The following is a 15,645-nucleotide window of genomic DNA, read 5'->3' on the forward strand; positions in this document are numbered from 1 at the left end:
CTGTGGCTGTTGTCCAGACCCAGAAGTGGCAGTCCACCATGTGTTATTTGTCCACAAGTACAACACAAAGCTGTAAGCTGCTCCTCTTTGTCTCAGGCTCTCCACAAGTGACCCTGATGGGCTGTTTTTTTCTTGCGGTTTGCCTGTTACTGCAGAGCATGGGTGTGGGTCACTTTCTGGGATTATCTGGGTATATTTCTGTTAATCAATTCCCTGCTGTTGTGTGGCCTCAAGCTATGGTGTACCTCCATCCCTCCTGTTCTCTGCCAGTGGCACATAATAATTTCTTGTGGGCTATAATACATTGGTCTAATTTTGGTTGTTGGGTTTAGTATGTGGGTGTTGGATGGTAATGATGGTCTATGATATACAGGAGGTCAGACTAGATCACCTGGCAGTTCCATCTGACCTTAGACACTAGTAGGACTCTAAGTACTTCTGGAATGCCCTCCACTGCCTTTCCCTGACAATTGCAGATGCCTTCCAAAAGCTCCAGCAGAACATTTTCTTGCTGAGCATGGAATGCAAGCTGAATACTGATCCTAACCACTATTTTGTGACAATGTCTTGGAAGTGACACTGGCTCCAGAGGATTTATGGGAATTGGATCTCTTCTCCCATAATTCTCCAGGGCTCACCAATATATCCCAGAAGGCCTTTTTGAAATTTCCCAGAGCCAACTTCTTCTAGGGGCAATGCCAGAGATTTTAGGATAGATACCCAGAATGCAATGCATTGGGGAAAAGTGTAGAACAGCACTAGTGAGGTGCAGAGCAAAACTGTGGCAGCTAACATGAATAAAAATGGCTCTGGGGGCAAATTGAACTGAGTGTGATTAAACCAGTTCAATCTCCAACCACACCAGATCACTGAGACACAGTTCCATTTTTTAGCTTGGATACAAGCTATTTAGTAGCAGGGGAAACCAGCAAAGCAGCATTCTCTCTCCAAGATTTTGGCCGTTCTACTCCCTGCCACACAAAGCGGGAGAGCACATGGGCTGCACCTGTGACAAGTCTTAAAAATAATGGAGATGCTTCACCCAAGTTCAAAAATGCACCTGCTGAACAACATGCAATGAAAAATGCTTTTGCAGTCCTGTTTATAGCATCTCTACTGTTGTTCAGATTATACTACTGCTTTTCTTTGGGAGTTCCCATTCAAACATTACATCACTACGAATGTTTTTTTTCATACTTTACAATTCTCTCATCACCCATTTGGACGAATGAAAAATCTTGTATTTATAAATGTATATACATATAGACTTCTAAAGTTATTTGAAGTACAGGTGTAGCAAACATGGGTGCTTTTCAGTGCCCAGAGATGATTAGAGTGGGAAACCTTGTAAGATTAATACACCCAGCATATGGCTCCAAAGAAAACCAGGTCATGATGGTATAATACATCTAAGTATATGGCTCCACCACCTAAAGTATAAGGCCACGAAGCCCAAAGGACTAGTTCCCTTTAGACTGTTTCATGGTGGTGGCTGTTATAGCAGCAGTTTAATCAGGTTGCTAATTAATGGAAAAAGAAAAACAATAATTATGAGACGCAGAAGAATCCATGTACCTCATCAGAAGAACCAACGGTGAGATGAAAATTCAAACAAAATGTGCAGATTTGGGGATGATCCTTTTATGCTCTGTCTGCAACCTTCTTCCCTATCCAAGGAAACTATTTCGAAACATGCTTTTAAAGATGGTTTCTCATAGAAATAATGTACTCGTCAAAAAGGACGGTACATAGCTTTATTAAAACCAGGCTTAAAAAATATCCAACGCAATTTTAACAAAAGGCAAGTTCATGGTACAACTAGAGGGGACATGGTTACACACCACAGTTAAGGTTTCATCTCCACTGTAAAATGTAACCATGTTGTAATTAGGGCCCTGCGCAGATACATAAATGTCTATCTGCATTCGATCCGCTATCTGGAAAAATTATCTGTGGATTTGCAGGGCTCTACACTGGGGGCTGGGCTGAGGCTCAGAGGCATCCCACCAACCGTAGTCTAGTCGGGGAGAGCTGCGGACAGCTGTGGGGAACCCGTGCGGAGTTGCAGACCCTTCCCCACCTGCCCTCAGCCGGGCAGGGAGTCTGGGGGGTGGGGCCACGGCCGGGGGCTGTTTTCAGCCTCTGCCCCTTACTGTGGGCAGATGGAGGGTCCGCTGTGGCTCCCCGACTGGGCTCCACACTGGCCTGGCCGGTGGGGGGGGGAGAGGGGAGACCTGTGGAGCTGCCCAGGGGCTGTTTGGGCCCCTTGCCCAGGGCAAGTAGAGGGTCTGCCCCGGCTGTCCCAGCCCGGTTCTATCATGGCTGGGCTGCGGCTTCAAGCAGCTCTCCTCCCCAGCTAGAGCTGCGTTGGGGAGAGCTGTGGGGAGCTGCGGCAGATCCTCAACCTGCCCTGAGCAGGGGGCCTGAGCAGCTCCCTGCCCAGTGTCCCTGCCTGCCTCCCCCCCGGCTCCCTGCCCAGGGCATGTGGAGGATCCGTGCTGCGTCTCTTCACAGCTGCCTGCTCGGCTCTTACGTCAGAGCCTTGGATGGATACAAAATTTGTATCCGCATCTGCACTGCTCTCCGCAGAAATGGTCCATGGATATAAAGCAGATACCCATGGATTTGCAGAGTTCTAGTTGTAATCTTGTCTCATGACTCAATTGTACTATAGAGTGTGACCAAGTCATGCCCAAGTCGACGCTGGCCAGTACATGGGTGTTAATAGAAACAGAAGAGAAACTGTAGTGGGGCCCAGGCCTTAGAACTTTCAGGCTGGAAAGCACCAAGGGTCCAAGGAGTCCCATCCCCACTTCCCCCCTTCTGGCAGGAACACCCAGCTGGCAGTAGAGATGGACTCTTCTTTCTTGTGCTTTGATGGAAAGTCTTCAAAAAATATTAGTTTTCCCTTTTCTATTACATTTTACTCTCTCCCTTGCATAGTTTCTTTTTTTTAATCACCCTTCTTTACTTGGACCTCGCCCCTTTAAGGTGACAAGCACCCTCACCTCCTGCTAAGGCTCATCCCGTCCCCAGGATCAGGCCCTTGGCTTTCAGGCTGTAAGATGAAGCAGCAGCAGCCTCATTAGAATGACAGCAGGCAATACCGTATATACTTGCTCATAAGCCAAATTTTTTTTTTTTTAGTAAAAAAGGGAAGCACCAGAGAAGGGGGTCGGCTTATGAACGGGTATAGAGGGGGAGAGGTGGGACACAGCCCCTCCCCGCAACAGAGAGAGCAAGGAGAGGCAGCACAGCCAGCAGAGCCAGAAAGGAAGAGGCAGGGCCAGAGTCTCTCCGCTTCTGGCCACGCTGCTCTCCCCCCAACCTCCAAAGCAGCTGCAGCTCCGGGGCTGGCAGGCTGTAGCTGTGCCGCTTGGCCCTGGCCCCCAGAGCAGGCTGTGGCTGCACTGCTGGAGCATGCCGCAGCTGTGCCACCCGGCCCAGCTTGCTGGAACATGCAGGCTGCACTGCCCACAGACATCCTCTCCAGATAAGGTGGAAAGAGACGGGAGAGTGTGGGGGTCCTGGGCAAGGGGTGGGGTCATGTGGGGGGGTGGTCACAGGGGTTACTCCCCTGACTCCCAGCTTCTCTCCCTCAAAAAATTTCCCCACCAGTTGCTGTCCCGGCCCATCAGGGTAAGCAGCTGGCAAGCCGGGACACTCTGTCGCTTTGTTTACTTAGGTTTACCTCCATGCCTGTGGCTGCTTGAGGTAACAGACCATCTCGGACCTCAGGGGCTTATCTTGATGGCCGGGGAGCCAAAGTTTGCTGACCTCATGAATTATAGGGTCGGTTTATGAACGGGTTATAAACATTTTTCATTTTTACTTATCCATCTTGGGGGAGGTCGGTTTATAAACGAACCAGCTTATGATCAAGTATATGTACCTCAGGAAACTATCAGAGAATGATGCGTATCTTTTCAGTAGAAGAGAAGAAATTTGAAGTTCAGCAGATGGCTCCTAGTAAGAGTTAGGAAAAAAAAAAGATAGGACACAGGAGTTCTAGAATCTTACAGACTGACTCTAGAGGGAGCAGAGTATAAAATACAAGTAAATTTGATTTGTGTGGCTTTGATCTTTCTTTTGTGCAAGCTGTCATAAATATGACAAAAATACTGCATAAAAAACTAAGATGTGCAGCCCCGATTTACTATGACCCCTGCCTATATAGTTGACTTGTGCTGCAGCCTAAGAAGGATCTTGACCCAGTCAGGGGACACTCTAGCTTTTTTGCCGCCCCAAGCATGGCAGGCGGGCTGCCTTCGGCGACTTACCTGCGGGAGATTCCCTGTCCTGCGGATTCGGCGGCTTGCCTGTGGGAGGTCCACCAGTTCCATGGCTTCAGTGTACCCACCGCCAAATTGCCGCTGAATCCGCGGGACTGGCGGACCTCCTGCAGGCAAGCCACCGAAGGCTGCCTGACTGCCGCCCTCACAGGGACCGGAAGGGCACCCCTTGCGACTTGCTGCCCCAGGCACATGCTTGGAGTGCTGGTGCCTGGAGCCGCTGCTGGACACAGTTAACCATGTTGAATACTGAAGTCATGCTGTACTAGAGAAAAAAAAACAAATATAAAAGGCATAATAACAGATCCACAAGCTGGAGGTGTCAAAGAAACCTAACAAAACCAAAACCACAACTTACTAAGCTCTTACATTTTAAATGTAAACATTGCAGAAGGAAAGTTATGGTCCAGAGGACAAGTGCAATAATAATCAATTCATTTATATTAAAAATGCTTCCAATTCTATTAGAATCTTTTTTCTTTATATACTTTTTCTGTGTCCTGAGAGGTTTTGTTCATCTTTGAGCTACAATTATTTTTTGCTTCTGTCCCCATCTTTCCAATACTGTTCAGTCTGCATTTCTGTAAGTCGTGAGATAGTTCGTTGAAATGCAAAGATTTCCTCCTCTCCTGTAAACATGGAAAGTCTTCCAGCTGAATCCTAGATTGATATATAAAAAACAACACAGAACTGTGAGGCATAGATCTATTTTGATCACCATCCCATCCAAACTATACCTCTGAATGCTTTAGAGAGCTAAATAACACAAGACAGTGGACAGTATAGGGTACCAAAAGGGAAATAAAATGTAAAAACCCTCAAAGTAATGTTAAAGGAAATCCCTGTTTTAGCTACTCAATTCTCTGTTGAAATATGACTAAGCAATATATGTGGGCTAAAAGGAAAATGATGATGTTGGCGCCTACTTCCACTTTTTTGTTGACTGACTCAATACAGAGCTACATTTTCTTGATTGTTTTAACATACAGTTGTTACAGTTTAATGGCTGATTACCCATCACTGGTAAAATACGGTTTTATTCTTTCCTTAAAATTAAATAATAAATTATAACAAATGTTAAGTAATCCAAAACGGATGAATTTAAACAAATCAGAAGACAAGCAATACTTTTGGGGGCCAGTATTGCTTGCATTGTGTACACAGTAATGCACGTGGCCAAAAGCTTCATTCGAGTCATCCAAAAAATGCAAAAATTGCAGAAAAATGCCCTATATGGAGCGATCTAGTAAAAATTATTTTAAAAGTTATTAGCAATTGTAATAAAACAACTAGGTAGATTCCCTTGTACCAAACAAACTTATTAGGAGCCACTCAGACCAGGATCCAGTGGACAGATTTGTAAGGTAGCCCTGCATCTCTACAAAGAGATACAACTGACAATTTATTTGTCATTTCCACTTGTTAAACGTGAGCTAAACTGATGCCTGGTGCAACTCCACTGAACTCACTGAAATTACATCAGAGTGAAGCTTGGGTCAGTATTTTCATAAATTGTTGAGTAAATACATAGAATATTAAGATATAAAATGATTCATAGATTTATGCAAAATGGATCCATATCTATTGATCTATTCCTTGACCATACAGGTACAGTAAAATATGTAATGATAAAAGTAACAGCTGTGCTGCACGGATTCTACTACACAGCAGCAAGCCATCTGTTAAATGTTTACTTCATTCTTTCTCCTGCAATGGTGCCATGATTTCAGACCAAAGCCAATTATGCTCTTTTGTAACAAAAGGAGATGATGTTGGTATCACTCACCTGGCTCAACCCCAAATCATCCATCAGTATTCTGCTTTCCTCCAGGCCACTGTCATGATGTTCTAGCAGAAACAAGCTTTGGAGAGGTGTCAATGCAGAACAAATAATACGTACCTGAAATAGGGGGAAATGTGTATTGGCACCATTGCTTGTGTTTTACACACATCTTTTATGGAAAAAGCTTAAAAGTACTTCAGTTTGTTTTTCCAAATATCTTTCAGAAGTTTCACCCACCCACTAGTACTGCAGCTATGTGGATTTATTATGTAGTCTCTTGTGAGAGACCAGTAAATAAATAATGATATTAACTTTAATTAACCAGGTCTTTTTCTGAATAACAGTGTGCAGACTTTTTATTCATATGCCATACATGCATACATATTTTCTAAGACACTGCATTCAGTCCCAGTTCAGCATGGTATTTAAGCAGGTTCCTAACTTTAATCACAAGAGTAGTCCAACTGACTTCAGTAAGACTACTCACGTGCTTAAAGTTAGGCAGGTACTTAAGTTTCTTGGTGAATCAGGGCCTTTATGATCATCTTGAAAAAGACTGATATCTCAACTGATATTTCCTGATTGCATACATATTTAAGTCTGTGCATATATAATCACACACAGGATGGAACTTAATATTTTCATTACTCTTTTAAAATGATCAGCTTAAATATGAAATGCCTTTTTTGTTGTTTTAATAGTGCTGATTTTGCTTCCCCCATGATTGAAACCTTTGTAAATCCAAGTTAAGTGGTGCATTTATCATTACTATTCCATTAGCAGTTCTGCAACCTGATTTAAAATCTACAATCAATGTTTCTTCTAAAATTAATATCACATTTTAACAAATATATTAACACTTTAATATTCTCTTCATTATTAGTCCTGACTGGCTGTGCTAACATGCCAATGGTGCCTTCCAGATTAAAATCTAGCATGAGTTTAGCTCCAGAATACTCAGTGGCACATTCTTTAGTTACTAGAATGACACCACCCATTTAATTGTTTATATCCTGATTCAGTAAAACATCCCTATTCAGGAAGGAGAAATAAGGAGATACCTAAATTTAAGCACATGCTTAAGTCCCATTGAAATCTGTGGGACTTAAAACAAGTGCTTATTTGCTTTCCTGAATTGAGGACTTTATAGGAAAGGATTCTGAAATGATGTTTGTTTTAAAACATGGTTGTATTATGCTAAGCTCACAGTTTACAAATCGTTAATAATAATTTTTAACTTTTAAAAAAAAATTTGATAGATTACAAATGTCTAGAAATGGCCAGATTTTACTCTAAAGAGAAGGTACCTTTAATAAGGAAAAATATGTACATTTCAGATATGGAAAAAAGCCAAAGTAAGTTATGTTTTTGAAAAATGAAAATAAAGGAAAACTAATTGCCTGAAATTCTGCTTTTCTGAAGACATCGCATAGGATTCTCAATCCTGGAATTAGCTGGCAGTTTTGTGGCATTGTGCCAAGAAGCACAAACCCAAGAGTGAGAGTCTTATAGGAGTAGGTCTTCAAAGAATAATATTTAACATTATTAAATAGTCATAGACAATTTTCTGGACATGGTCATTACTTCCTATTTCAATATGAAAAATTTAAGTGACCTCTTTCCTCTCTCAATACCCAAGCCACTCTTACTAAGGGTAAAGGAAGAAATTAAAATATAGCAGGACCCTGCTAGTTCACGCTAATGCCTGGGAGACCCCTGGCCAATTACTGAACCTAGTGGAAAAATAAAGCTCCGATCCTGCACTGAGCTGCCTGTGAGCAGACCCCTCCACCAGCATGGACCTCCAATAGCTTCACTGGGGTTCTGTGTGGGCTCTGGGGTCAGCCCCCACGGAGCTCTGTCCTGGATGGGTGAGCAAACAATTGTGCACTACAAGTGATAACAGGTGATAGCAGTCTATTTGACTTGATTTTTTAAAATGAATGTTGCAACATTTATTGTGTATTTGAATTATTGTAAAGACACCCAGTGAGTCTTGACTGGACATGGTCATAGCAAATTTTGTAGAATTATTCATCTCAGTAATATATTACCTCTGTTGTTAAGTCTTTGCCAAAAAATGCAGAGCAACTGCCATTTTTGTGTGTGCCAACTATGCATGTGACTGAACTAAAAGTGAGATTCTACTATAGCTGACAATGTTATCTAAAATAAGATGGTCTTACTTGTTACCCGATGGAAGACAGGATTAATTTATAAAATGGCCAAATAACATTATAACACATGCATAACTGAAACACTTAGTTCTCACCTTATGATCATAAAATGTATCAATAAGAGTAATGAAGCGGCGAGCTTGGGTCCTTTTTGCTATGGTAAGTAGTGGTATGTTACGAACAAAGACTGTGTCAAAATTCTTAGATATTTCCAAATAGTCACTAGCTCCAATTGGCTGAAATTAAAAAAAAAAAAAAAAAAAAAAAGGTGATCATTGGAACACCCACTACAGAGAGAATGAGGCATTAACCCTACATTTCAAAATCCAGTTACAGCATGGTGGATGAAAACTACTCCAAAATATTTCTTATTTTTCTCCTTATATCGTTTGTCTCAGAGAAGCTTCGGTTTCAGTGTCTTCCATTTCTGATTGCCCATTCCTGTTGCGGATGTCTCAACCTAATAGTGCTTGATTGTTTAGAATTTGGCTCATTTGAAAACTTCTCATCTGCTTCTTGACAACACATTATGAGCCCATGACAATCTTAAACATAATAATAGCAGTAAGCCAAAATCTGCAGAGGAATAGACTGAACATATTGTTTAGCTACAAAGTCAATGCAAATTATGAATAATTTGAACTGCTACTAGGAATATCCATTATTGATGCTTTTCAGTAGCAAAATCAGTAGTCAAAACACAAATCCATAGTTTAGATACTAAATTTTAATTAGAATTGTATTTGACAGAACTAAGAGCAATTGTCTAACTTTCCAGATTCTGAAAGTCGGGGGAAGCAGACAAAAACCTTTAGTTATAGCAAAATTTCTGGCAAAACTATATTTAAAAGAGATGTCAAGATATTACATACAGTTCAAAACTTGATCTACCATTAATACTGAATTAAAAGCTTTAATGAAAAATTTATATGTTCATTTAAAGATCTGTAATTATTAACTGTAGATGCATGTGATATTTATCTCAGTGTGTAAGAACACACAAGCAAATTTGTTTAAAATGATTTTCTGCATTATTTATACATCAAGACCTAAGCTGTTTGCAATGTTTTTGTAGCCACGTTGGTCCCAGGATATGAGACACACAAGGTGAGTGAGGTAATATCTTTCATTGGACCACCTTCTGTGGGTGAAGGGGACAAGCTTTCAAGCTTCACAGAGCTCTTCCTCAGGTCTATGGAGGAGCTCTGTGAAGGTTGAAAGACTGACCCTTCCACCCACACAAGGTGATCCAATAACCGATAATTACCTCATCCATCTTGTGTCTCTCAAGACCTAAGTTCACAGTTGTAAATTTTTCCTGCAGTAGCCAATGATGTCCCCAATACAGTTAACCCCTATTTTACTGCAGGGAATATTTTATATTGAGCTATTTGTATGTAACTGTGCTTAGAAGAAAAAGTCTTGCACACTGATTTACAACTTATGGGCCAAATCCTATTTGCTTTACTCACAGAGGTAGTTCAGTGCCTTGAATGGAACATGCAGGATTTTTCTCTATAAACACAGAAATCCCTTCATCCGTTAATAAAATGCATCTACCTCTACAATTAAATTGGTGACAGTGCATAGCAGCAACTCTAAACATCATCTTAGAACAGGAAGTAAAAAAATGTTATCCAACTGAGACTACCGCGGAAGTTTTTTGTAGGCCAAATGCAATTACCCAACTGGAATTTCACCTGGACCTCAGGGCACACACCTCTCCTCTTGCAAGAAATTGTAGGAGATCTTTAATTACTAGAAGTGACCAGAACCTTGGTTTCAAGTCTCTCTCCCTACATCCAAAGCATCAGTCAAATGGAAGAGAGCCACAAGAATTACGATCTTGTAGAGAAGAGGTTTTCTATATAAGCTATACAAACAAGGGAGGGTGAAGTTCTGAAAGACATTCCAGAAAGATCTTCTCAAGAAATACTGAAGCTGAGGCAACCAGTTTCGAGCTCCTTCAGAGCAGAGGAGGGCATGGATGTTCCTAAAACTTCTCTAATATCTCAAGGGTTGCAATGAATTCCTTCCCCTCCCATTCATAATCATGCAACGTTCCTATGGCAACTACAGCAATTACCTACATAATGGAAAAGTAATAATGTATATATGTACTTTAGCTGTTTTTAGTGTGTTATATATTAGATATTCACTCAAAAATTAAGCACAGTTTATTTTTCACTTCATTTCACCTCCCCCTTCCATGAGTGATGTATTTCTCAGCTGGAATGTGGACAAAGAACAGCTGCATCATCTGTATCAGATAGAGCAGGAAAAGTTTAAGGAAGTTGTGGAAGAATTTGTGGATGGAAATTCTGCAGAAGTTATCAAGCTGAAACATTCCAGTTTAACACCAGATCAATCTGACTGAAATACCAGCAAACTGGACATCAATCATATTGTATGCCAGAGCAGATGATGGACAATGTATACCATGATGCATCCAAGGATTAGTGAGTTGGCCATAACCAAATGATTCAGCTAGTGATAACTCCTATTCCACGTCTAGGACTGAAGAGCTCCTGGAATATGCAGAGAAGACTAAATACTTCTGCATTCCAGAATGCATGTAAGGGACACTAGGAAGTGTCCTGGTGGTATTTGAGAATAATAATAAGCACATATCTATAATTCTGAAGAAACATATAGGTGAGTAACCACTCAGGTCCATTCTAGCACATGACCAGACTAAGCATTCTTCTACTGCAGCTCCAAGTTCTAAGGCATTAGTAACCCATATAGGGTGGTTTTGCACTCTACTTCTCAAGTAGTAATTTGGGCTGCCCTGTCATTCCATGGACAATCCTTTCAAAGATGGAGGCAAATCTCCCAAACTAAAAGCCAATTAATAAAAGGAAAGAAAAAAGTACAAAATATGACATAACTCCAAACCAAACACCCATCCACCAAGGTGAATTGATTTAAATCAAAGTGATTTAAATGAGCAAGCAGAAACTCTTGATTTAAATAATCTATTTTAATTGTGTTTTGTATTTGTATTTCTTATTTTCCTAAAGAAAGGTTGGTTCTCACTGTTTAGTAAAAATTGATACATCTTTTTGTTAATGAGGATGACACACTATATCCATACATTTTTATTTAAGAAATTATAAAGCTTAACATACAATTATTCAGATTCTGTTCTTTTTTAATTGTTAGAAAATAGTGAATGACTTTTTAAATAGATGATAATTTTTTACTTGTGATTTGTGTCATCTTGCATTTGGATGGAAATTGGAATTCAATTAAAAATGCATGAAGCAGCATTTAAAAATTGTATTTTTACTTGTTAAATAAAACTACTTTAAACATGATAGATACTTTTTTTCTTATGTAAGTTTATCAAAACATGTTTTGCATTTAAAATTAACTGATTTTAGGTTGGACATTAGGAAAAACTTCTTAACTGTCAGAGTGGTTAAGCACTGGAATAAATTGCCTAGGGAGGCTGGGGATTTTTAAGAGCAGGTTGGACAAACACCTGTCAGGGATGGTCTAGATCAGAGGTGGGCAAACTTTTTGGCTGGAGGGCCACACGGGGTTGCAAAACTGTATGGAGGGCCAGGTAGGAAAGGCTGTGCCTCCCCAAACAGCCTGGCCCCCACCCCTTATCCACCCCCTCCCACTTCTTGCCCCGTGACTGCCCCCTCAGAACTCCCAGCCGATCCAACCCCCTGCTGCTCTTTGTCCCCTAACTGCCTCCTCCTGGGAACCCCTGCCCCTAACCGCCCTGGGACCCCACCCCATATCCAACCCCCCTCCTCCCAGTCCCCTGACTACCCTGATCCCTATCCACACCCTCACCCCCTGACAGGCCCCCTGGGATCCCATGCCTATCCAACCCCCCACATTCCCCATCCCCTGACCGCCCCCCCAGAACCTCTGCTCCATCCAACCGCCACCTGCTCCCTGCCTCTTATCCACCCCCTGCTGCTCCCTGTCCCCTGACTGTCCCCTGGGACTTCCCTCCCCTTATCCAACCCCCCAGCCTCCTTACCATGCCACTCAGAGCATCATGTCTGGCTGCTGCGCCGCTTGGCTGGAGCCAGACACGCTGCTGCTCTGCTCGGCAGGAGCACGCCACTCCGACACCCAGAGCACTGCCTGCGTGGCAGCGTAGCTGCAGGGGAGGGGGAACAGCACGGGAGGGGCTGGGGGCTAGCCTCCCTGGCCGAGAGCTCAAGGGCTGGGCAGGATGGTCCCGCAGGCCAGATGTTTGCCCACCTCAGGTCTAGATAATTCTTAGTCCTGCCTTGAGTGCAGGGTACTGGACTAGATGTCGCCTGAAGGTCCTTTCCAGTTCTATGATTCTGTGATTTATTAAATAAAGGAAATGGTTAGTGAATTGAACTAATTGTTTCTGGTCACCATGTCCTTCAAGACTGTAGAACTGGTAGCTCTCATCCTCACACACCCTATTTTTATTCATATATTAGAAGACGAAAACAAGCTTTCCTGCTTTTCAACACCCAGTTAGTTTCTAAACTTTGAATGAACTAGTAATTGAATTGAACTAGTTGAATACATTGAAATTAAGAAAATATTCTCTCTGAACCTGCTACTGCTGTATAGCACATCAACAAATTTTGCTTCCAGGTGCTTAGCGAACAACTTCCATCGTGTTGGACTTTCTTTAGCAATTTGGCAGAAAATGTTCTTCTTGTATATTTTTAATGTAAATTATTTTAATCCATTATACTAAGTTTGTGATTTAAGATAGGTTGTCATAATCTCACAATTAATTTTAAATAGGTGTATTTTTTAAAAGAAAAATGTATTTAACATCAGATTTTTTTATTTTTTTAAAAAAATCATAAATTTTCATCCATCCTGTCACCATTCACTGAGATGTATATCTTTGACAATAAAAATTACAATTAATTATCTCAGTGGACTCCCATCCTTGGAGACTAAAAAGCATGATAATGCAAATTAAACTTTAACAGAAGACTGAAATAGTTGAAGAACAGACAAAAATAAGGCTAATGTGTTTCAAATCTGTAAAGAGCAACAAGGTTTTTTATAAACTAGGGTTAGTTTTTATGTATATCAAGATCTAATATATATACACACACACAGTTTATAGAGAGCGAAAATATACCTCCTAACAATTGCAAAAAGACCTTGAGGTACTTCAGCAATGCAAAAGGTGGGCAATTTAAACAAAGAAATATCCCAAACCAAATAAAGCTAAGGCTAGATGAGCTTGGGCACTCCAAGTTTGGAAATAGGTTCTATATGATTGATAAGCTAAACTCATATTCTTGTTTAGAAGCCAAATCTAAGCAATAGTGCTTGGTAAATATGTACAGAGAGCACCATGGGAACTGCTATGCAAATCTCCTGAACAGAGAGACCTGGCATCCATACCTGTTCTATCTTGACTGGAATGAGCTTTGACATCACTCCCAAGCTGCATGCCTGCCTAGCTATAACTGAGATGTAGACAGTAATATCACTTGGCAACAGGAAAAACTAATCACATTAGTGTCATATGAAAGACAGACCTGGACAGGCTTTCTAAGAGCGATAGTTTTCTCCACATAAGAACTCTATGACCTTTTCTTTTCCAAATTTGTGTAGAAGGGCATGGACCTAGCAAACAAGCAAAATGGATTTTAATCCTAATTCCAACAGTGGCTTGTTTTGTTATCTTGGATGAATCACTTAATGACTTTGGGCCTTACTTTCCCCATCTGTAAACCAGGCATAAGAATAATTACCCAATTTATAAATGCTTTTATGGTACTTTAAAGCTTATCTTTGCACTCCCCAATGTACTGCTGTTCTGGGTAGGCAGCTCCCTCTCTGCTGTGTTTAAACAGTTTGAATTTAAATTAGGTAATATCAGAAGAGGCCAAAAATGCAGCTGTGGGTTAATGTGACAGAGGGCATCCTGATGATACCCCCTTCCCCATTCTCATGTCCCTGCTACATGGGCAGCATAGAGGGTGCATGGCGTAAGCACCCCTACATTGGTGCCATCCCACTGAAGGATCTCTGGGCCAGTTAAACAAGCTTTATGGCCAGATTACACCTGCACTGGAGGTTCTGGCTTTTCTACTGTAGTAATATTCTGAGGCTCCAGTCAGGACTGGGGACCCATTTTGTTAGTCATTGTACAAACACAAGAAAACATGGCTCCAACCCTTCAGAACACCTCAAAAGCTTCTTCCCCTCCCATATTGCCAGCTGGTCCTCATCCAGCTGCTGCTCTCTGGCAGGCACTGTGATAGTGTTGGACATACCTGTTGAAGAAATATAAATCTGGATGTGGCCAGCATATCACTGGCAATGGAGCCCATGCACTATCACAGACAATTACACTTCCTTCTGTCATGATTCATGATGGAAGACTAAGTCTGGCAAAAACAACTTCTTTTCTTCTTTCAAAATATGAATGAGCCCATACAAGTATAAACTAGTAAATATTACAGAAACCCAAGTACTACTTGCTACTAAGGAGGCAGTGTCGCCTAATAGAAGGAGACCTCGGTTCTATTCCTGGCTCTGCCACTGGCCTGCTACGTGACTTGGGGAAAATCACTTCACTTCTCTGTGCCTCATGTTCCCACCTGTTAACTCTGTAATGCACTTTGGGCCAGATTTTGAAAGGTATTTAGGTGCCTAAAGATGCAGGTAGGTGGTTAGTGGGATTTCCAAAAGTGCATATTCAAATCCCACTAGTGTCTACCTGTATCTTTAGGCACCTAAATGCCTTTCAAAATTTGAGATCTATGGATGAAAAGTTTTGTAAAAGAACTGGGTATTATTTTTATAAAGCAAAAATACATTCAACTTAACAAGAACAGGAGTACTTGCAGCATCTCAGAGACTAACAAATTTATTTGAGCATAAGCTTTTGAGGGCTACAGCCCACTTCATCGGATGCATAGAATGGAACGCATAGTGAGGATATATATATATATATATACACATACAGAGAACATGAACTGTAGCCCACAAAAGCTTATGCTCAAATAAATTTGTTAGTCTCTAAGGTGCCACAAGTACTCCTGTTCTTTTTGCGGATACAGATTAACACGGCTGCTACTCTGAAACCTGTCATTCAACTTCAAAAGTCTAGTTAAACCTGAGACCCTGCTGGCATTATACTGAGCCCTTCTGCAATACATCACTTTTGAAGTTTTGCACATTCTGAAAGGCTCCTAATCACTCAACACTGATTAGGTTCTGACTACCATTAATCTACACCTGCAAGACTCAAAGATTGGTGGCAACTGATAGAGAAATGATGGCTTTCTAAACTTTATAAGTCTGACAGGTTGTATTTTATTTTGTTTCATTTCATAAGCCTTAATATAATGGACTTTTCAAGCCATAATTAGTATTCTGAACTGATATAGCCTGTTCCATAAATAACAGA

The 15,645-nt window shown here is 41.2% G+C and overlaps 1 protein-coding gene across 3 annotated transcripts in view; it reads right to left on the reverse strand.

The window, feature by feature from the left end:
- Positions 1 to 2,947: 2,947 nt before the first annotated feature.
- The window catches only part of AFG1L (AFG1 like ATPase), a 150,078-nt gene continuing 137,380 nt past the window's right edge, over positions 2,948 to 15,645 (reverse strand). For 2 of the 3 annotated variants that reach the window (XM_050951407.1, XM_050951405.1), the window contains 3 exons: positions 8,348 to 8,488; positions 6,079 to 6,192; positions 2,948 to 4,952 (listed from right to left, as the gene is read on the reverse strand). In XM_050951407.1, the coding sequence (XP_050807364.1) occupies positions 4,824 to 4,952; positions 6,079 to 6,192; positions 8,348 to 8,488 (384 nt within the window). In that variant the 3' untranslated portion in view covers positions 2,948 to 4,823. The remainder of the gene's footprint in view (positions 4,953 to 6,078; positions 6,193 to 8,347; positions 8,489 to 15,645) is intronic. The other variant, XM_050951406.1, reaches the window with a different exon arrangement.

Source organism: Gopherus flavomarginatus, chromosome 4, assembly GCF_025201925.1.
Source record: "Gopherus flavomarginatus isolate rGopFla2 chromosome 4, rGopFla2.mat.asm, whole genome shotgun sequence".
In the NCBI taxonomy this organism is placed as follows: Eukaryota; Metazoa; Chordata; order Testudines; family Testudinidae; genus Gopherus; species Gopherus flavomarginatus.